This window comes from Cherax quadricarinatus, chromosome 43, assembly GCF_038502225.1.
Source record: "Cherax quadricarinatus isolate ZL_2023a chromosome 43, ASM3850222v1, whole genome shotgun sequence".
Classification (NCBI taxonomy): domain Eukaryota; kingdom Metazoa; phylum Arthropoda; class Malacostraca; order Decapoda; family Parastacidae; genus Cherax; species Cherax quadricarinatus.
In genome coordinates, this window is record NC_091334.1 from 31,985,967 (window position 1) to 32,008,497 (window position 22,531).

Genomic DNA, 22,531 nt, shown 5'->3' on the forward strand with positions numbered 1-22,531 from the left:
GTGGAGGTGAGGGTTAGTGGAGGTGGGGGTTACTGGAGGTGGGGCTTAGTGGGGGTTAATGGAGGTGAGGGGTTAGTGGAGGTGGGGTTATTGGAGGTGGGGGTTTCTGGAGGTGGGGGTTACTGGAGGTGGGGGTTAGTGGAGGTGGGGGTTAGTAGACGTGGGGGTTACTGGAGGTGGGGCTTAGTGGGGGCTAATGGAGGTGGGGGTTAGTGGAGGTGGGGGTTAGTAGAGGTGGGGGTTAGTGGAGATGGGGGTTAGTGGAGGTGGGGGTTAGTGGGGGTTAATGGAGGTGGGGGTTGGTGGTGGTTAGTAGAGGAGGGGGTTAGTGGAGGTGGGGGTTAGTGGAGGTGGGGGTTAGTGAAGGTGGGGGTTAGTAGAGGTGGGGGTTAGTGGAGGTGGGGGTTAGTGGAGGTGGGGGTTAGTAGAGGTGGGGGTTAGTAGAGGTGGGGTTAGTGGAGGTGGGGGTTACTGGAGGTGGGGGTTAGTGGATGTTAATGGAGGTGGGGTTTAGTGGAGGTGGGGGTTAGTGGAGGTGGGGGTTAGTAGAGGTGGGGTTAGTGGAGGTTGGGGTTAGTGGAGGTGGGGGTTAGTGAAGGTGCGGGTTAGTAGAGGTGGGGGTTACTGGAGGTGGGGGTTAATGGAGGTGGGGGTTACTGGAGGTGGGGGTTAATGGAGGTGGGGGTTAGTGGAGGTGAGGGTTAGTGGAGGTGGGGGTTAGTGGAGGTGGGGGTTAGTAGAGGTGGGGGTTAGTGGAGTTGGGGGTTAGTGGAGGTAGGGGTTAGTTGAGGTAGGGGTTAGTGGATGTGGGGGTTAGTGAAGGTGCGGGTTAGTAGAGGTGGGGTTACTGGAGGTGAGGGTTAGTAGAGGTGGGGTTACTGGAGGTGGGTGTCACTGGAGGTGGGTGTCACTGGAGGTGAGGGTTACTGGAGGTGGGGTTACTGGAGGTGGGTGTTAATGGAGGTGGGTGTTACTGGAGGTGGGGTTACTGGAGATGGGGGTTACTGGAGGTGGGGGTTACTGGAGGTGGGTGTTACTGGAGGCGGGTTTTACTGGAGGTGGGGGTTACTGGAGGTGGGGGTTACTGGAGGTGGGGGTTACTGGAGGTGGGGGTTACTGGAGGTGAGGGTTGCTGGAGGTGGGGGTTACTGGAGGTGGATGTTACCGGAGGTGGGGGTTATTGGAGGTGGGGGTTACTAGAGGTGGGGGTTAGTGGAGGTGGGTGTTACAGGAGGTGGGGGTTAGTGGAGGTGGGGGTTAGTGGAGGTATGGGCTAGTGGAGGTATGGGTTAGTGGAGGTGGGGGTTAGTAGAGGTGGGGGTTAGTGGAAGTGAGGTTAGTAGAGGTGGGGGTTAGTGGAGGTGGGGGTTAGTGGAGGTGAGGGTTAATGGAGGTGGGTGTTCGTAGAGGTGGGGGTTCGTAGAGGTGGGGGTTAATAGAGGTGGGGGTTACTGGAGGTGGGGGTTACTGGAGGTGGGGGTTAGTGGTGGTGTGGGTTAGTGGAGGTGAGGTTAGTAGAGGTGTTGGTTAGTGGAGGTGGGGGTTAGTAGAGGTGGGGGTTAGTAGAGGTGGGGCTTTGTGGGGGTTAGTGGAGGTGAGGGTTAGTGGAGGTGAGGGTTAGTGGAGGTGAGGGTTAGTGGAGGTGAGGGTTAGTGGAGGTGAGGGTTAGTGGAGGTGAGGGTTAGTGGAGGTGAGGGTTAGTGGAGGTGAGGGTTAGTGGAGGTGGGGGTGAGTGGAGGTGGGGGTTAGTGGAGGGTGGGGTTAGTTGAGGTGGGGTTACTGGAGGTGTTTCTTAGTGGGGGTTAATGGAGGTGGGGGTTAGTGGAGGTGGGGGTTACTGGAGGTGGGGGTTACTGGAGGTGGGGGTTACTGGAGGTGGGGGTTAGTGGAGGTGGGGGTTAGTAGAGGTGGGGGTTAGTGGAGGTGGGGGTTAGTAGAGGTGGGGGTTAGTGGAAGTGAGGTTAGTAGAGGTGGGGGTTAGTGGAGGTGGGGGTTAGTGGAGGTGGGGGTTAGTGGAGGTGAGGGTTAATGGAGGTGGGGGTTCGTAGAGGTAGAGTTTAACTCTATCTTGATGCGAGGAATAATAGTGGACATAGGAACAGTTATTTGTAGGTTTTCTGTAAATTTTAAATTTGAATTCATTATTACCCTTAATAATTAAAACCTTAATAATTAAACCTACAAATAACTGTTCCTATGTCCACTATTATTCCTCGCATCAAGATAGAGTCAAACTGTCTGTTTTCTCATCAATGTTTTTGAGAGCTTTACGAATTTGTAGTCCAGAGTTCATAGATGAGGAAATATCCAAAACTTATGAAATAGGTAATGATTTAAAATACCCAAGAAATGTAATTGATAAATCTTTTAAAGTTGCTAGAAACACTTTTTATAATCCAAAAAGGGACAACCAGCCTTATTCAACTAAAAATATGTTGGTTCTCCCTTACCATGAAAACTTGATTGATATGCCTTCTCTTCTTAAGACTTTTAATATTAAAGTTGTATTCAAAAATCTTGATACATTAAAAAAACTTTTGATAAAGAATTCCCCCCAAAATGCTGATGGATGTGTCTATAAGATTCCTTGTAAAATTTGCGATAAAGTTTATTACGGTCAAACTGGTAAAAATCTCAAACTAAGATTAAAACAACATAAATATAGCATTAGAACCGGACAAGATTCCAATGCTCTATTTATTCATGTAAGAGATTTTAACCATCCAATTGATTTTCAAAAAGTTGAGAAAGTAGTATCTAGCAAGTCCATGGTCGACAGGAATATAATTGAATCTTGTTTCATAAAAAGCAGTTTTGACAATAATATGAATATTTCCTTTGGTTTATATAAATTAGATCCATTTATAATTAATAGAATTTGGGAAGAATTTAATAATACACTGGACAAATAATTTTTAAATTTTCTTGGGTAGAATAGTTTGGGGGTGAGTTTTGCAAAGGACCTATCCAAGTTGGCTCGCCGCGTGTCACGTGTTTAACCGTTGTGGGATCTGATAGTGAGGTGCTGGCCGGACCCCTTATATAGCTTCCTTGGATGCTTCACTTTCATAGTTCCTTGATAATGTGAGTAGTCACGAAAGCGCTTGGAATTTCTCTATTCTTTCTGAGTGGTTGTTTTGCATATTTTGAAATCACCTGTTTACTGTGATCTTATTGCATATAAATATATATATATATATAAATATATATATATATAAATATATAAATATATATATATATATATATATATATATATATATATATATATATGTATATAAGTATGTATGTCATGCCGAATAGGCAGAACTTGCGATCTTGGCTTAAATAGCAATGCTCATCTTGCCATATAGGACAAGTGAAAATTTGTGTATGCAATAATTTCGCCAAAATCCTTCTGAACCTAACGAAAAAAATATATTTGATTTTGTTTGTTTAGTACTAAATTATTGTAAACGTATTTAAAATATATTTAGTGGGGTTAGGCTAAAATAAATTGCTCTTGTTATAATAAGGTTACGTAGGTTTTCTAAGATTCTTTTGGTGCAAATTTAAAAATTTTTACATTAGCATTAATGAAAAAATATATCTTGAAACGTATAAGAGAAAATTTCAGAAAGGACTTAATTTTAAATGAGTTCTTGCTAATTGACCAGTTGACATATATACAGCCTCTCCTCACTTAACGATGGGGTCCCATTCCTAAGACCACGTCTTTAAACGAATTCATCACTAAGTGAGGAGCATACTATAATGGTAGCGAGTTTGTGTCAACCATCTTTGATATTATTTTAATGTCACCTTTAAACCATTTATAACATTTCTGGTATATTTTTAAATGTTTATACAGTAGTGTACTATATATTGAAATAAACAGAATAGAGCAAATCCTCTCTAATATACAGTGGATCCCCGCTTAACGATCACCTCCCAATGCGACCAATTATGTTAGTGTATTTATGTAAGTGCGTTTGTACATGTATGTTTGGGGGTCTGAAATGGACTAATCTACTTCACAATATTCCTTATGGGAACAAATTTGGTCAGTACTGGCACCTGAACATACTTCTGGAATGAAAAAATATCGTTAACCGGGGGTCCACTGTATATTATTTAGGTGTGAATACTGGTCAGAGAGCTCATTGTAAGTTCGAGGCGTCAGTAAACGAGTATGGCGCTAAGTGAGGAGTGGTTTTCAGTGTGTGTGTGTGTGTGTGTGTTTATATATATATATATATATATATATATATATATATATATATATATATATATATATATATATATATAGTGGATATATATATATACAGTGGACATAACGATCACCTCCGAATGCGACCAATTATGTAAGTGTATTTATGTAAGTGCGTTTGTACGTGTATGTTTGGGGGAATGGAATGGACTAATCTACTTCACAATATTTCTTATGGGAACAAATTCGGTCAGTACTGGCACCTGAACATACTTCTGGAGTGAAAAAATATCGTTAACCGGGGGTCCACTGTATATATATGAGCTCAATTTTAGTGGTAATGAACGACAATTGATGAATAAACAGAAAGGTAGATGGATTTTATTTCCAGTAAGAGGCATATATTTAATAATGACTGTAGCTTTTCCTCTATAAGTAATCAATCCATTTCTTTCCTGGTTAAAGGATACTAACTTTGTGGTGGAGGGTCAGACGAGATTTCATTTTTATTGTAACTCATGTTGACATACAGGAGTTTCTCACCTTACAAACAGTCATCATTCTCGGTGATTCAGCTCTAAGACATTGCATTCCTGCTTTTTCAACTTACTACGTTTCTGGAGTTTCGTTTTACAAACGAGTTGTGTTCCTGATGTTTCAAGTTATGAACAGGCTGCGTTCTTGGTGTTTTACTTTGCAAATAAGTTGTGTTTCTTGTGTTACAACTTACAAACGAATTTATATGGAAAAATATAGTTCCAAGGCTGGTTATGTTCCACAGATGTTGGTAGTGATTTTTGGTGGTTGTAAAACTTGACTGGTTCCCAAGAGTTCTGGTTTTAAGAGCTGATGTTTGTAAACTAAGTTGTTTGTAAGTTGTGGAGCTTCTGTATGATATTCTAAACTAACTTTACACCAACCAACTGATGCATAGACAAACACATTTAGTGGATATTTCCAAATGTTTTGATTCAAACAGTTATATCTTAGTAAGTAGTCATGGTTCCAAGGGTGACCTTTGTGGCCTGGTCTGAGGCCAGAGTTTACACCCTGGTTTCAGGCCAGAGTTTACATCCTGGTCTCAGGCCAGAGTTTACACCCTGGTCTGGCCAGAGTATACACTCTGGTCTCAGGCCAGAGTATACACTCTGGTCTCAGGCCAGAGTATACACTCTGGTCTCAGGCCAAGCAACACACCTTGAAAAAAACAAATTACCTCACATTTCCAAGACATTATGCGACCATACGGATTTAGCGCTTCCCCGGAATATAATATGCTAAGAAAACTCTGCATTTTAGTGTAAGACAGCCAGGTGTGGTATTGTATTATACAATATATTATACAATATATATAATACATCAGAAAAATAATCATGGTAGTAAGAATAATTTCTCTATACCAAGTTATATTTATGGGAAAGCGCTAAACCTGTAGGGGGTCACTCAGATTCTCTGGAATGGGAGGTAATAAGGAAGGGGAAGGAAGCGAATTTGTAGCTCTAAGTCCATGGATCAAGAGCCTCTCACCAGGACTAAGACACCCTCCTTGAAAGCATCAACATTGTTGTCAGTGACAGAAATAACTTATATATAATTAATGTGTTTTAAATAGCATCAGTTGATAAGTGAAAAAAATATTATTATATTAGAAGTTGATGTTGTGAGTGATCCTGATAATCCCTGATTGTAGCCACTTTATTATTTATAAGTGAATTTAGAAACCAAACAGGGAATCAGATAACAGATGAAATATAATTCTCTAAGCGTTCCTTACACTTATCAAATTATACTCGTAAAATATAATTAATGGCGACTCAGTGACTAATGTGTAATGAACACTTGTCGCTTTTTGAATAAACCCATTAGGAGACAGAAGCATGCAATTTGAAGAGCTCTGTATTTCCTCCTCCAACTGAGGTCCTCATCAGCAGACATCCGAGAAAGAAGACCAAAGTTGAAAATCGAAATACTACATAGTTCCTCAAAATTTTTGGCTATCTCCTTATGACTTTATTAAAACTAATAGTAATGGCATATATATATATATATATATATATATATATATATATATATATATATATATATATATATATATATATATATATATATATATATATATATATATATATATATATATATATTACTACTCTTGTACACCTTTAAAACTAATAATTATTACTCAAATTTTGTGTGAGTTTTCCAGTAATTACATTTTATAATAATTTCTTGCATGTGAATGGCATTTTTAAACATAACAAATACCTTGTAATACGCTGTAAAGGTTACAAGCTTAATTTTGAGTGTTGAGGAAGCTTGTGGCCTTCCCTCCCATCACCTTCAGCTTGTATTTGATTCCCTGTTGCTGTACCGTGTGCTAATTGTCCCTTCCCTCTTGCTTGCAGGAACTCATTCTAACAGCTCTCTTTGCGGTGCTTTACCTTATAGCTAGCATAGTGCAGATAATCAGCACTGTCACAAAACCGCGCCCACCGAGACGGCTAAAGCCCTTCTACCTGTTGTCAGGGGTGAGTATACTCTGGCGGCTGTGCCGTCTCCTCGCCTGCTTTCTTCCTCCCGCCAGTAGTACATATTAAGGCGTCTTGGAACTGACTGACTGACCCGGCACTAGTGACCTCCCTTCCCTTAGGCTGTATTCCAGGCTTCATCATGCTTCTGCATCTGCATGCATGGTAAGCATGAAGATGCTCTTGCATCTGCATGCATGGTAAGCATGAAGATGCAGAATACTGACACTGTAAGCAGCAGCAGCTGGAGTGTTGCAGTGGGGCGCTCACACAGTCTTACGGACTCACCCTCTCACCACTGTCCCGTTTTTCTTGCCAATACGAAGGACAAATTTTTCTTTCAGGAGCTGCTCAATACCGCCATTACCACTCTGCTCTATCTCATTGCCGTCATTGTGCAGTTCTGCAGTATCGTTGCGGAGAAGGAACGGAACATCGCAGCTGGGGTAAGCTGACCACAACACCTCCCACCCACCTCCCCAAGACCCAACCTGCGCCTCACTCACTCACTCACGACTTACCCACCTTCAGAGTTTGTGGAATTCTGGTGTAGGGCTCTTTTGATCCTCTCCTTCCTCGGATCAGACCTGATTACTTCCTCCTCCTCAGGCGCAATATAACCCCTTCAGCATAGAAAAAATAATTACCTCCCATTCCCCTGGTGCAAAATGATCCCTACCACTTTAATTCTTCCCATGAAGAAACTGCTCCTTAGCTTATAATCTATATTTTAATGATATCAAATGTTTATTTTAATATCAAATGTTCCTTATTTTAACAATATCAAATGTTTCTTATTTTAACGATATCAAATGTTACTTATTTTAACGATATCAAATGTTTCTTATTTCAGTTTTCTAAGGTGATCTTAAATAAATTTGTTGTGATACAGTTAATGTACTGAGATGTATCACCAGTCTTCATGATGGTGAGGATGTTACTGCCTTCCATGTGTCACACGTCCATGTGTCACACGTCCATGTCTTGCGTCCATGTGTCACACGTCCATGTGTCACATGTCCATGTGTCCCACATCCATGTGTCACACGTCCATGTGTCACATGTTCATGTGTCTCATGTCCATGTGTCACACGTCCATATGTCTCAGGTCCATGTGTTACATGTCCATATGTCTCACGTCCATGTGTCTCACGTCCATGTGTCCCACGTCCATGTGTCACACGTCCATGTGTCTCACGTCCATGTGTCTTACGTCCATGTGTCTCACATCCATGTGTCTCACATCCATGTGTCACGCGTCCGTGTGTCACATATCCACGAGTCACAAGTTCATGTATCACTCATCCATTTGTTAAGTCCATGTGTCACACATCCATGTGTCTCACGTCCATGTGTCTCACATCCATGTGTCCCACGTCCATGTGTCTCACGTCCTGCAACTTCACTTCTGATCTCAGCCTTCCTTAAGAGTCGCCTCAGTTCCCCTGTCTCCTATCATGTTCATTTTTCCACTATAATCTACCTTGTCCATAATTACTATCACATTTGCTTTGTCTGTTTTGTAATGTGAAGTCCAGGATCTTTACTTAATTCATGGTATAACTTAACAAATCTTTGAGAACAATTATGTTGTAGAAGTCTGAACAAAGTTCAGATCCTTGTCGGAGATCGAACCACGGACGCACATTGTGTGAGGCGAGAGTGTTGCCTACCAAGTAACGGGACTACCATGCCCCCCTAGGGGTTTAGCACTTCATTTCGAATATAATAATAATAATAATACAGTGGACCCTCAACCAGCAATGACATCGATTAACGATAAATCTGACTAGCGATACATTTTAACGCAAAAATTTTGCCTCGACTAGCGCTTAAAAACCCGACCAGCGCTATTCGTTCCGTACCATACGTGTCCACTTTGGCCTGAGCGCGCCTCGCTTGTCCCTTGGTGCCAGTGTTTACAAGTCAGCCAGCCACCGCGGTCGCTTCCAAACATACAACAACTGGAACATTTCATATTATCACAGCCTTTGTAGTGATTGCACCTGCAAAATAAGTCACCATGGGCCCCAAGAAAGCTTCTAGTGCCAACCCTACAGCAAAAAGGGTGAGAATTACTATGGAGATGAAGAAAGAGATCATTGCTAAGTATGAAAGTGGAGTGCGTGTCTCTGAGCTGGTCAGGTTGTATAATAAACCCCAATCAACCATCGCTACTATTGTGGGTAAGAAAACGGCAATCAAGGAAGCTGTTCTTGCCAAAGGTGCAGCTGCTGCTGCACCACAGTCAGCTGTTGTTGTTGCTGCACCACCATCAGCTGTATTACTCGAAGATGTGGAGAGAGTGTTGTTGGTGTGGCTTAACGTGAAACAATTACCGAGAAACAATTAACCCCGGAGGGTCAGGTTGTATAATAAACCCCAATCAACCATCGCTACTATTGTGGGTAAGAAAACAGCAATCAAGGAAGCTGTTCTTGCCAAAGGTGCAGCTGCTGCTACACCACAGTCAGCTGTTGTTGTTGCTGCACCACCATCAGCTGTATTACTCGAAGATGTGGAGAGAGTGTTGTTGGTGTGGCTTAACGTGAAACAATTACCGAGAAACGATTAACCCCAGAGGGTTAGCCACCCAGGATAACCCAAGAAAGTCAGTGCATCATCAAGGACTGTCTAACTTATTTCCATTAGGGGTCCTTAATCTTGTCCCCCAGGATGCGACCCACAACAGTTGACTAACACCCAGGTGAACAGGAAAAAATGCCTGGAACTAGTGCTCATATTGGTGAGGTTAGTGGGGAGGATGTGGAAGAGTTGGTGGAGGAGGACAATGACGAACTAGCCACTGATGAGCTGCTAGAGCATCTTCAACAGTAAGAGGCCACACCCGAGGAAACTGCTTCGGAGGAGGGGAGAGAGAAATTGAAGAAGTTGCCTACTTCAAAGATTAAGGAAATGTGTGCAATGTGGCTTAAAGTGCAAACCTTTTTTGATGAAAATCACCCTCACAGCTATTGCAAGCCGTGCTGGTGACTATTACACTGACAATGTTGTGAAACACTTTAGGATAAAGGAACGAGAGGTACAGGCCTCTATGGACAGATATGTTGTGCGACAGAAGTCCAATGACTCTGAAGCTAGTCCTAGTGGCATTAAAAGAACAAGGGAAGTAACCCCAGAAAAAGACTTGCTACCTCAAGTGCTAATGGAAGGGGATTCCCCTTCTAAACACTAACAAGATCAACGGTCTCCCCTCCTCCCATCCCATCAATCATCACCAGATCTTCAATAAAGGTAAGTGTCATGTAACTGTGCATGTCTTCTTCAGTTTGTGTGTATTAAAATTAATATTTCATGTGGTAAAAATTTTTTTTTTCAATACTTTGGGGTGTCTTGCACGGATTAATTTGATTTCCATTATTTCTTATGGGGAAAATTAACTTGACTAACGATTATTTCGATTAACGATGAGCTCTCAGGAACGGATTAATATCGCTGGTTGAGGGTCCACTGTAATAATAATAATATAGGCTTCCTGGACTTGACAATAGTACGAACTGAAACGATGTTCAAAAAGATATTTCTGGTTTGCTTTTGTTCCAAATTACCGTCAGTGATCATCCTTCCTTCACTATATTATTGTTAACTTAAGTGATTCACCAAATCAGCCTCTCAGTTCTTCCGGCAAACTGTAAAATACAGTTTTCTTCATCGTAAGTTAGTCTTCACTAAGTCACATAAACCCATACATACCTGTACCTACACACAAATAAGTAAATTTAAAAAAAGTACCGCGAAACATTTAAGACGCTAGTTGTGAATCTACAGGAAACGTTTAATGTGACCAAGTGTGTATCGTAGTAATAATGATTTACACGGGGCAGGAATTACACCTGCTGATACTTCACTCGCTCATCTCAACAACTCTCACTCTCATTTGCTCTAATTACATTTTCCATACGAAGAAAACTTCACATTATTATCGCCAGAGGGATAATATCGCCAGAATAACCCTGACATTACTCCCAAGTTTTGGACTATTTACATTCAGATCCTTAGTACTCCTGATCCTTGGAATAAAATCCGGCAAAAATTTTTTGTTCTGATTTATATAACCGAGGGACCAATTAATACATATACAAGAGAAGTATAAAAACTTGCGTAGACATCACCATAGACTGGAAGAAGTTTTTAGACGCCATCTTTAAAAATGGCTGCCGTCAAATTTTAACTTCACTTATTTCAGTTATTGTTTTACCTATAGATGTTATCTGGTGTCTAAATATAGTGTGTTTTTGGGATGGTCAAATAATTCAAATTTAAGGTTTACAAACCCAAAAATATTTTTTGACACATATGAAGAGAAATTTAAAAGATTTAAATGTTAAGAATTATTAAGCTTAATATTTTATTAATACAATAAAGACCTTAAATACAATTTGGAAGAAAATAAAAAAAAAAAAACCTCCTTGAGAAAGTGTTAAGCAATCCTGAGAAACAAAAAGAAAGTATCATAAATGTTCTTATGTAATGCAGAAAGAGGATGATGGAGCCTCTGGTGGGTGGTGTTGAGTGAGTACTGAATATTGAACCTCAAACATTTGGTCGATGAATGTACAACTTTAATGAGATATTCCTCTGGTTTATCGGGTGTTTCCTAACACAGTGGTTTCTTCTGCAAAATGAAGTAAAAGTGTTTCATGCAGCAATTAAGGCAGAAGACTGTGTTCCTATTTTGCTTCCAACAACACAACTATACTTTCATCCACATTTGTTTCAGATCTTTGGTGAAAAGTTGAGACATATCGAAGGAGAAATACAACAACATCAGTGTCATTCAATAACACTGTGAGGCATTTTGTTCTAGATGGAACATTACGGAACAAATGGATTATCTTCTTCAGTAGTGATGTGAAGTTCAGGGCAGGTTATAATCTCAGTGTTATTAATTGTGTATGTGTGCATCCCTGGGCTCATTGTTCCCTGCTGTGGTTGTTCCAGTTACCACCTTAGTCATTAGTCTGTCTTTTCCTTTGTTGATACAACAATTATTGGCAGCCAATTGGATCATATCTTTGTGTTGGAAGACCAGAACTTGTCCATCTGACTGGGAATATGAATGTCACATTCTGTCTTCACTATTTCAGTTGGACCATCAGTCTTTGGTCGTTTTTTTCTCCCTCTTTAAGGGACTGCTTGTTGTAGCTGTCAGAAATGACGGCTGTTCTGTTTGCTCTTTAATATTGTGTTGCGTGTCCAAACTTTGTCAAAAACATTTTTAAATATTTTCATATCTTTTATTGTAACTTGGCGAACTTGCTTTATGAAATCTACAACAGCTGTAGTATCCGCTACATTACATAGTTGAAAAGACTAAACTACTGCCTTAGTTTCTTCTCCAACTCAGGCAACAAAAGATACTTTACAGGTCATTGTCAACCAGCATACTTGATGACAACAGATGATACCTTCAGATATCCTTCTTTCTTCCTTCCCTTTCTTTAGCTCTGTGTTCGCTTCTTTCAGGAACATTACTATCTTGCTTTTCTTGGTAACTTATCGATGACTTTGATTTTTTAATAGGTATTGATGTTTTTTGTTCATTGTTGGAGGCTTAGCCTCGGTGATCACGCCGCCCCAGCAAGGACTTTTTTCCTTTTAGTTTTCGATAAACTATAGTAAATGTCTCCTCCGGAATACGAGTTTATCTTATGATTTTTTTTTTTTTTTTGAGATAACGGACTTATGACTGAGTCCATATCCTTCTTTTAGTTAGGGTCATATATTTTCATTACCTTTTTGATAGGCAACATCTTTCAGTGAAATTATTTTTTTTGGGTCACTTGGAATTCTCTTTCTTTTACTTAAAGCTGTAGTACTTCCTCTTGGATTCCAATTCATTGTTTATCTGTGAAGAAAAGCTTTCGGTAGGAAACACCCGGGAGGTGCAGAGTCAGCCTGTCATACCCTCATTAGTACCAAATATTCTCTCACCTCTTTCCTCGTCTCTCCCCCTCCCCCCTTCCGTAAGTCTGACTTGCCTTTTTGCTCTTAGTGTGGCCTTTTTTCCTACTATGGATGGCACTGTCACTTAAATGTTCCTGCTGCTTGTAAATCTTTGAAGCGAGTTAAGAAAGCAGAAATATTTGTTCATCGAGTGATGTATATCTCCGATTATATACGTGAGAACCATATATACACTTGAGTGGTGTATTTCTCTGTATATACACTGAGAAGTGCATGTGTCTACATATACTGAGCAGTGCAATGTAATGCACTCGTACCTGTGTACATAATTTGGCGTTTGTACATAATACATATATCATATGTTTACCGAGTGTGTAATTAATATTAAATTTATTATGTTCTTACGATTTTTCTTTTAGGCTTTGATGGTGTCTATCACACAAAATTAAATTCCTTTCATTGTCTGAGAGTTAAGTTGATGTTTAGATTTTTTGTGGTATTAAGAATAAATATATGTTTACTGTATCATTTTTATATTCGTATATATTTGATTTGTATTGAGGGAGTGTGGAAGTGATGACTCCCTGATACCTTAACAACTTACCTAACAAATGATGGGCATGACTTATTTGACAAATTGCGAAGGGTAAATTCCACCTGCCTCATTGAGAAGGGTAGCTTCCACCTGCCTCATTGACTCAATTGATTACTGTTGTCCACACGGAGTTGTTAAGTTAGGTCGTATTTAACACAAGGATATGTGCAACGATACATGTGTGTGTGTGTGTGTGTATATATATATATATATATTCAAATTCAAACTTTATTCTCTATAAGTATTACAATGCTGAGTTTACAGAATTTGGTTATTGTGGTTTACATGTAGTAAAATAATAATTACAGAGTGTACCACTAGAACGCCTAGCATGGCTAGGCATTTCGGGCAGACTTATATTAAATCTTAGGTTTAAAATGTTACAAAATTATGAGATAAGTTGGTATTATGGCTAAGTGACTAAATACTAGTTTGTGAGTTTAGCAATGTGAATGATTTTGTTTTGGCACTATATATGGAATGATGATGTAAAGAGAGTAGTAAGGGAGAAAAAGTTAGCATATGAGAAGTTTTTACAAAGTAGAAGTGATGCAAGGAGGGAAGAGTATATGGAGAAAAAGAGAGAAGTTAAGAGAGTGGTGAAGCAATGTAAAAAGAGAGCAAATGAGAGAGTGGGTGAGATGTTATCAACAAATTTTGTTGAAAATAAGAAAAAGTTTTGGAGTGAGATTAACAAGTTAAGAAAGCCTAGAGAACAAATGGATTTGTCAGTTAAAAATAGGAGAGGAGAGTTATTAAATGGAGAGTTAGAGGTATTGGGAAGATGGAAGGAATATTTTGAGGAATTGTTAAATGTTGATGAAGATAGGGAAGCTGTGATTTCGTGTATAGGGCAAGGAGGAATAACATCTTGTAGGAGTGAGGAAGAGCCAGTTGTGAGTGTGGGGGAAGTTCGTGAGGCAGTAGGTAAAATGAAAGGGGGTAAGGCAGCCGGGATTGATGGGATAAAGATAGAAATGTTAAAAGCAGGTGGGGATATAGTTTTGGAGTGGTTGGTGCAATTATTTAATAAATGTATGGAAGAGGGTAAGGTACCTAGGGATTGGCAGAGAGCATGCATAGTTCCTTTGTATAAAGGCAAAGGGGATAAAAGAGAGTGCAAAAATTATAGGGGGATAAGTCTGTTGAGTGTACCTGGTAAAGTGTATGGTAGAGTTATAATTGAAAGAATTAAGAGTAAGACGGAGAATAGGATAGCAGATGAACAAGGAGGCTTTAGGAAAGGTAGGGGGTGTGTGGACCAGGTGTTTACAGTGAAACATATAAGTGAACAGTATTTAGATAAGGCTAAAGAGGTCTTTGTGGCATTTATGGATTTGGAAAAGGCGTATGACAGGGTGGATAGGGGGGCAATGTGGCAGATGTTGCAAGTGTATGGTGTAGGAGGTAGGTTACTGAAAGCAGTGAAGAGTTTTTACGAGGATAGTGAGGCTCAAGTTAGAGTATGTAGGAAAGAGGGAAATTTTTTCCCAGTAAAAGTAGGCCTTAGACAAGGATGTGTGATGTCACCGTGGTTGTTTAATATATTTATAGATGGGGTTGTAAGAGAAGTAAATGCGAGGGTCTTGGCAAGAGGCATGGAGTTAAAAGATAAAGAATCACACACAAAGTGGGAGTTGTCACAGCTGCTCTTTGCTGATGACACTGTGCTCTTGGGAGATTCTGAAGAGAAGTTGCAGAGATTGGTGGATGAATTTGGTAGGGTGTGCAAAAGAAGAAAATTAAAGGTGAATACAGGAAAGAGTAAGGTTATGAGGATAACAAAAAGATTAGGTGATGAAAGATTGAATATCAGATTGGAGGGAGAGAGTATGGAGGAGGTGAACGTATTCAGATATTTGGGAGTGGACGTGTCAGCAGATGGGTCTATGAAAGATGAGGTGAATCATAGAATTGATGAGGGAAAAAGAGTGAGTGGTGCACTTAGGAGTCTGTGGAGACAAAGAACTTTGTCCTTGGAGGCAAAGAGGGGAATGTATGAGAGTATAGTTTTACCAACGCTCTTATATGGGTGTGAAGCATGGGTGATGAATGTTGCAGCGAGGAGAAGGCTGGAGGCAGTGGAGATGTCATGTCTGAGGGCAATGTGTGGTGTGAATATAATGCAGAGAATTCGTAGTTTGGAAGTTAAGAGGAGGTGCGGGATTACCAAAACTGTTGTCCACAGGGCCGAGGAAGGGTTGTTGAGGTGGTTCGGACATGTAGAGAGAATGGAGCGAAACAGAATGACTTCAAGAGTGTATCAGTCTGTAGTGGAAGGAAGGCGGGGTAGGGGTCGGCCTAGGAAAGGTTGGAGGGAGGGGGTAAAGGAGGTTTTGTGTGCGAGGGGCTTGGACTTCCAGCAGGCATGCGTGAGCGTGTTTGATAGGAGTGAATGGAGACAAATGGTTTTTAATACTTGACGTGCTGTTGGAGTGTGAGCAAAGTAACATTTATGAAGGGATTCAGGGAAACCGGCAGGCCGGACTTGAGTCCTGGAGATGGGAAGTACAGTGCCTGCACTCTGAAGGAGGGGTGTTAATGTTGCAGTTTAAAAACTGTAGTGTAAAGCACCCTTCTGGCAAGACAGTGATGGAGTGAATGATGGTGAAAGTTTTTCTTTTTCGGGCCACCCTGCCTTGGTGGGAATCGGCCAGTGTGATAATAAAATAATAATAATAATATATATATATATATATATATATATATATATATATATATATGTGTGTGTATATATATATAATATATATATGTGTATATATATTATATATGTATATATATATATGTGTGTGTGTATATATATATATAATATATATATATATATATATATATATATATATATATATATATATATATATATAATGTGTGTGTGTGTGTATGTGTGTGTGTGTAGATGGGGTCCACCTCTGGTGTAAATTGTGGGACCCACAGCCTCGGAGAAGTGGATAAAAATGCTTCAAGGAAGAATATTTGGATTTCTTCCTGAAGCCGTTTGAATATTCCACTTCCCCTACCACCCCATCTTTTCATTCTTTTTTACCAATAGGTATATTTTATTACATAATATGGTACAAAAGGTTTAAGAGATACATTGTTGATATAAAGATGGCATATATGGTACATGAGGTGTGAGAGATACATGTCTAGTACATATTGTTACATGTTTGTCACTGATTATAATGCGAAAATCTCATCCATCTCTTCAGAGCTGGGGCGCGTGCCCAAAATACAGCAGGCATTACCCCTCTAAACAGTAGCACTGAGTCAATGGAACAGAAAACTAGCTACTCTGGGATCCCTAGTTACCCTGATGAGTCTTTTGCCTAGCTCCTTAAATTAGGCATGATACCATCATTGCAGTGAAGCTTATTTTGGTGTAACGTTTCACCCACAAATAAAGTCCACTTGTTGGTGAAACTTTGTCCAAAAATGACTTCACTGCACTAAACGTCTTTTTACCATCTTACACTTTACCACTTCTATGCTTTCACCCTAAATTAGTTTATCCCCCTATACCTCCTTCCAAAGTTCCAATGATCAGGGTTGTTCCTCTCCCTCGCCATGCTCGACGCCTCACATAGGTGCTGTCGACTCTGGCAGATAAAATCATGACAAGTTACACGGGAAGAAGAACACTTAAATTTTATTATTTTAAGATTCTTCCTTTAATTCAAACTAAAATCCTAATAAAAATTACAGTAAGAGGGAAATTAGTTACCCGTTATTACACAGTGTGATGAGTATTATACAAATAACATATTAATAATACACACAGTACAATTGATTCAGTGAGAATAACTCAGTGTACATAGTAAAGTCCTAACAAGGTTCACGTGAATAAAATTACTTGGCTTATACAATATATAAAGTATACGGTAATTCAAAAAATCTTATAAAAATACGATAGGAATGAAGGTAGTTACATGAAGTGATACTAAATATAATGAGATAATTGTTGTCAGGATCATATTAAGGTTTTTATGAAGTGGTTATCAGACAGGGAACTTCTGGAATCTTCAGGCAAAGAGTTCCAGATTTTAGGTAGTTTTATTCATTGAGTTTTTACACATTTTGAGTCTGACACGAGAGATTTTTCTTGTCTATTATTATGTCTGTGAGTTCTATTGCAGGTATCAAGAAAGAGTTTTAGAGTAAGATTAATATTAGTACAGTAGATATTAATCCATTCCTGAGAGCTCATCATAAACAGAAATTATCGTTAGCCAAATTAATTTTCCCCATAAGAAATAATGGAAATCAAATTAATCCATTCCTGACACCTCAAAGTATAAAAGAAAAAATTTTTTACCACATGAAATATTGATTTTAATACACACAAACTGAAGAAAACATACACAATTACTACTCTACTAAGAATAGAATACATGACACTTACCTTTATTGAAGATCTGGTGATGATTGATGGGATGGGAGGAGGGGAGAGTGTGGAAGTTATTGTTTAGAAGGGGAATCCCCTTTCATTAGGACTTGAGGTAGCAAGTCCTTTTCTGGGGTTACTTCTCTCACACCAAAACATAAAGGTGACCCTACAGTTGTAAACAACTATAGGCCAATATCAAACTTACTATTGCTATCCAAAATCTTCGAGAAACTTGTGCACAGGAGACTATATTCATTTATAACGGCACAAAACATACTCACCCCCTACCAATTTGGATTCAGGAAAAATAAAAGCACTAATGATGCAATTGTAAAAATGCTAGATCTGCTTTACACAGCATTGAAAAATAAGGAATATCCGCTAGGAATTTTTATTGACCTAAGAAAAGCGTTTGACACAGTAGACCACGGCATCCTACTCCACAAACTTGACCATTATGGTATAAGAGGCCATGCGCTTGCATATTTAATCCTACCTTACTAAAAGGTATCAATTTGTCAACATTAAAGACACAGCCTCATCAACACGGCCACTTGATACTGGAGTTCCGCAGGGAAGTGTCCTTGGTCCCCTACTCTTCCTCATTTACATTAATGATCTTCCAAACGTATCCCAACACCTGAAACCCATTCTCTTTGCTGACGACATGACTTACGTCATCTCCCACCCTAATCTTGCCACCCTCAACACCATTGTCAGCGAGGAGCTGCTTAAAATTCTGACTTGGATGACAGCCAATAAACTTACACTTAACACTGACAAAACCTACTACATTATGTTTGGTAGCAGAGCAGGTGTTGCACAACTTAACATTAAGATCGACAACACTCTAATTGCCAGACATAATGAGGGCAAATTCCTAGGTCTATACCTCGACAACAACCTAAATTTCAGCACCCATATCCAACACATAACAAAAAAAGTATCCAAAACGGTGGGGATCCTCTCCAAGATACGATATTACGTGCCGCAAACTGCCCTTCTCACACTATACCATTCACTCATTTATCCATACCTTACCTATGCTATTTGGCTTGGGGATCAACTGCAGCAACACATCTAAAGCCAATAATAACCCAACAAAAAGCCGCAGTAAGAATAATCACTAAATCCCATCCCTGGCAACACACCCCCCACTCTTCATAGATCTAAACTTACTCCCTGTTCAGAACATCCACACTTACTACTGTGCAATCTACATCTATAGGACCTTAAATTCCAATATTAACCTTGTCCTAAAATGCTTTCTTGATAGTTGTGACAGGACCCACAGGCATAACACCAGACACAAACATCTCTATGACATTCCCCGTATCCAACTAAACCTTTACAAAAATTCAATGTGTGTCAAAGGGCCTAAAACCTGGAACACCCTACCTGAAAACTAGAGATGCAGACACATTCATCACTTTCAAAACTATGTACAGTTAGAAAACATCTTATCTCCCTGATGCACCCCGTCAACTAACTACATGTAAACCACCTGGTGGTTCACACTTACACTCACCCATCGACTATAAACATAGAAATACGAATCTTAATCTTAAGATAATGAACCCTAACTAGTCATAAGCTTGCCTATGATACTCCAATATAGACACTATGTATTGTGCCAAAACAAAAGCATTCACATTGCTAAACTTACAAACTATAATGTAGTCGCTTAGCCTTAATACCATAATCTGTAATAATTTAAAGTTTAGAATTAATCTAAGTCTGCCCGAAATACCTAGCCATGCTAGGTGTCCTTGTGGCCCCCTCTGTAATTAGTATTTTAAAACATGTAAACCACACAATATCCAAAATCTGTAAACCCCGCATTGTAATCCTTATAGAGAATAAACTTGATTGATTGATTGATTTTAATGCCACTAGGACCAGCTTGAGAGTCACTGGACTTCTGTCGCACAACAAATCTGTCCATAGAGCTCTGTACCTCCCGTTCCTTTAAGACGTTCCTAAAATGGGCCATAACATTGTCATTGTACAGGTTGCCGACATGGCTTGCAGTAGCTGTGTCAGGGTGACTTCCATTCGTAAAGGTTTGCAGTTCAACCCACTTTGCACACATTTCCTTAAACTCATTTTTCAATTCCATACTAATTCTCGCTCTTTTTACCACAGGTATGGCACTAGAAGCTTTCTTGGGGCTTATTTTGCAGTTACAAGCACTAATAACACTGGGATAATGTGAAATGTACCGAATGTATGCGTAGATGTGACCTCAATGGCCGGCTTGTAAACACTGGCGCTGAGGCCACACATGGGACGTGGCCCAGACAAATCACGTAAGGCGAGTTTTTTATCGTGAGGCAAGGCAAAATTTTTGCTTTCAAATGCTTTGTATGGTGGATTTAATGTAACGCGATGCGTTCGTAAGGCGGGGGTACACTGTATTGATTTTCATGTTTACGTAGTATGAACAGAAGTATGAGTGGATTTTATGTATATTAAGTAAGTTTAAGATTTGAAGAGTGGAGGAGTGTGTTTTGGCACTAGACTGAGTGATCATCCGTACTGCTGCTGTACCTTGAGTTGTTATTGTTGTGGATCCCCAGGCGAAAATAGCATAGGTAGTGGCAGATTAGAAAATATACTGTAAGTAGTGCTGTTTTCGGTACATAGAAACATATCTTGGAGAGAATGATAATTGCCTTTGATACCTTTTTCTTATGTGATGAATGTGGGTGTTGAATTTCAAGTTGCTATCAAGGAACAGTCCTAAGAATTTTCCTTCATGTTGTCCTGCAGTGAGAGAACCATTGATTATAGGATTTAGTTGGATATTTTTTCCTCTGCTCCCAAACCTCACGTATGTCTTATTAATGCTAAGAGCTTGTTAATAGGTAGATATTTTTATGGGCTCCTCATAGCAGTGTAACTGAGGGAATTCAGATTTGGGGAGATGGGAGATGACAAAAGTTGTGTTATCTGTAAAGAGAACAGGTCTAAGTTGTTGAGATGCTTTTCGAGAATCACTGATGTATATAAAGAAAAACAGAGGGCCGAGAACATTGCCTTGGGGCACCGTATGTCAGCAGATCGCGTTGACAAGGTTATGCCCTTGATGGAGATTTATTGGGGTTTGTTGTTAAGGTAGGACTTAGGGTATGCAAGTACATGAGTCACCTCTGATATAATAATAATCATGTGTAAGGGGCAGGATGTTGTAGTCTACTGTATCAAATGTTTCCCTAAGGTCTATAAAGAGGCCTAATGGATGTTATTCTTAAGAGCTGCATAAAGAAAAGTCTAAAATTTTTATAATTGCATTGTTTGTATTTTTATCTGGCCTGAAACCAAACTGGTTGGGTGAAGCTGGGAAAGAGTATAGTTTCTTGTGGATTAATTTTTTGAAGATATTGAATAACAATGGCAAGTTAGATATAGATCTATAGTTATATGCATGGGTTGGGTGTCCTTTATGTACTAGGGTAACCCTTCCTATCTTAAGCATTGTCGGGAATGTGTTAGTTTCTAATGATTTGCTGAACAATACATAATGCAATAGTGGGTGATAGCTGCTCATTGGAACAGTACTGGTGGTATATGAGCTAAGTTACCTAACTTGTTTTTTAGTGAATTTATTATCATAAAGACCTCAGTAGGATTAGCCGAAGCCAAATAGAGGATGTTTGGAAACTTTCCAGCAAGGTAGTCACTCGTTTGAGCCCTGTGCTTAGGATGTTGCTAGAAAGACTTGCTCCAGGATTTGAGGCAGTGGACCATGATAAAGAATATGATAATGCATACTTCAGATTCAGTGAGGCTTTTGATATAGTGCCACACAATAAATATGGCAGCACGTGGCATTGGGGAAAAATGCCGCATTATGGATAGAGGCATGCTAACAAATAGGCACCAAAGAATCTCCATAAAGGGGTAAAATCGGAAAGAGGATCAGTCACTAGCGATGTTCCACAAGGATCAGTTTTAGGTCCCTTATTGCTTATTATAAATATAAATATATACATATATATATATATATATATATATATATATATATATATATATATATATATATATATATATATACAGTGGACCCCCGGTTAATGAACTTTTTTCATTCCAGTAGTATGTTCAGGTGCCAGTACTGACCGAATTTGTTCCCATAAGGAATATTGTGAAGTAGATTAGTCCATTTCAGACCCCCAAACATACACGTACAAACGCACTTACATAAATACACTTACATAATTGGTCGCATTTGGAGGTGATCGTTATGCGGGGGTCCACTGTATATATATATATATATAATATATATATATATAATATATATATATATAATATATATATAATATATATATATATATAATATATATATATATATAATATATATATATATAATATATATATATATATATATATATATATATATATATATATATATATTAATGTCATACCGAATAGGTAAAACTTGCTTTTTTGGCTTAACCCTTTGACTGTTTTGGTCGTATATATACGTCTTACGAGGTACCGTGTTTGATGTATATATACTCATAAATTCTAGCGGCTTCAAATCAAGCAGGAGAAAACTGGTAGGCCCACATGTGAGAGAATGGGTCTGTGTGGCCAGTGTGCACCATATAAAAACAATCCTGCTGCACGAAGTGCGTAATGAGAAAAAAAACTCCGACCATTTTTTTTTTAATTAAAATTGTTAAACAAGATTATTTGGTAGGCTGGTAGCGGGGAGTAATGATAAATCTTCGGAGGCTTCTTGGTTTATTGTCATATCTTACAATAAGACTCACAGGATTAACCCCCCACATCATTTGTCACTAAAGTCACAACTTTGTTGTCCTTCCATCTTACAACAAGGACACCATCATTGGTTTTGAAGTCAAAAGTGCCCCTGGTCACATTGTTCTTTTCCATTTGTTTGACAGGCATCA

At 39.3% G+C, this 22,531-nt stretch overlaps 1 protein-coding gene across 3 annotated transcripts in view; it reads left to right on the plus strand.

Moving 5' to 3' along the window:
• Window positions 1–22,531, plus strand: part of LOC128694173 (CKLF-like MARVEL transmembrane domain-containing protein 4) — a 535,755-nt gene that overhangs the window by 484,441 nt on the left and 28,783 nt on the right. The window contains exon 3 of one of the 3 annotated variants that reach the window (XM_070093830.1): window positions 6,589–6,711. The exons of 1 other annotated variant lie outside the window; for it this stretch is intronic. In XM_070093830.1, coding sequence (XP_069949931.1) covers window positions 6,589–6,711 — 123 coding nt within the window. Of the gene's footprint in view, window positions 1–6,588; window positions 6,712–7,055; window positions 7,158–22,531 lie in introns of all 3 variants that reach the window. One more of the 3 variants, XM_053784148.2, reaches the window with a different exon arrangement.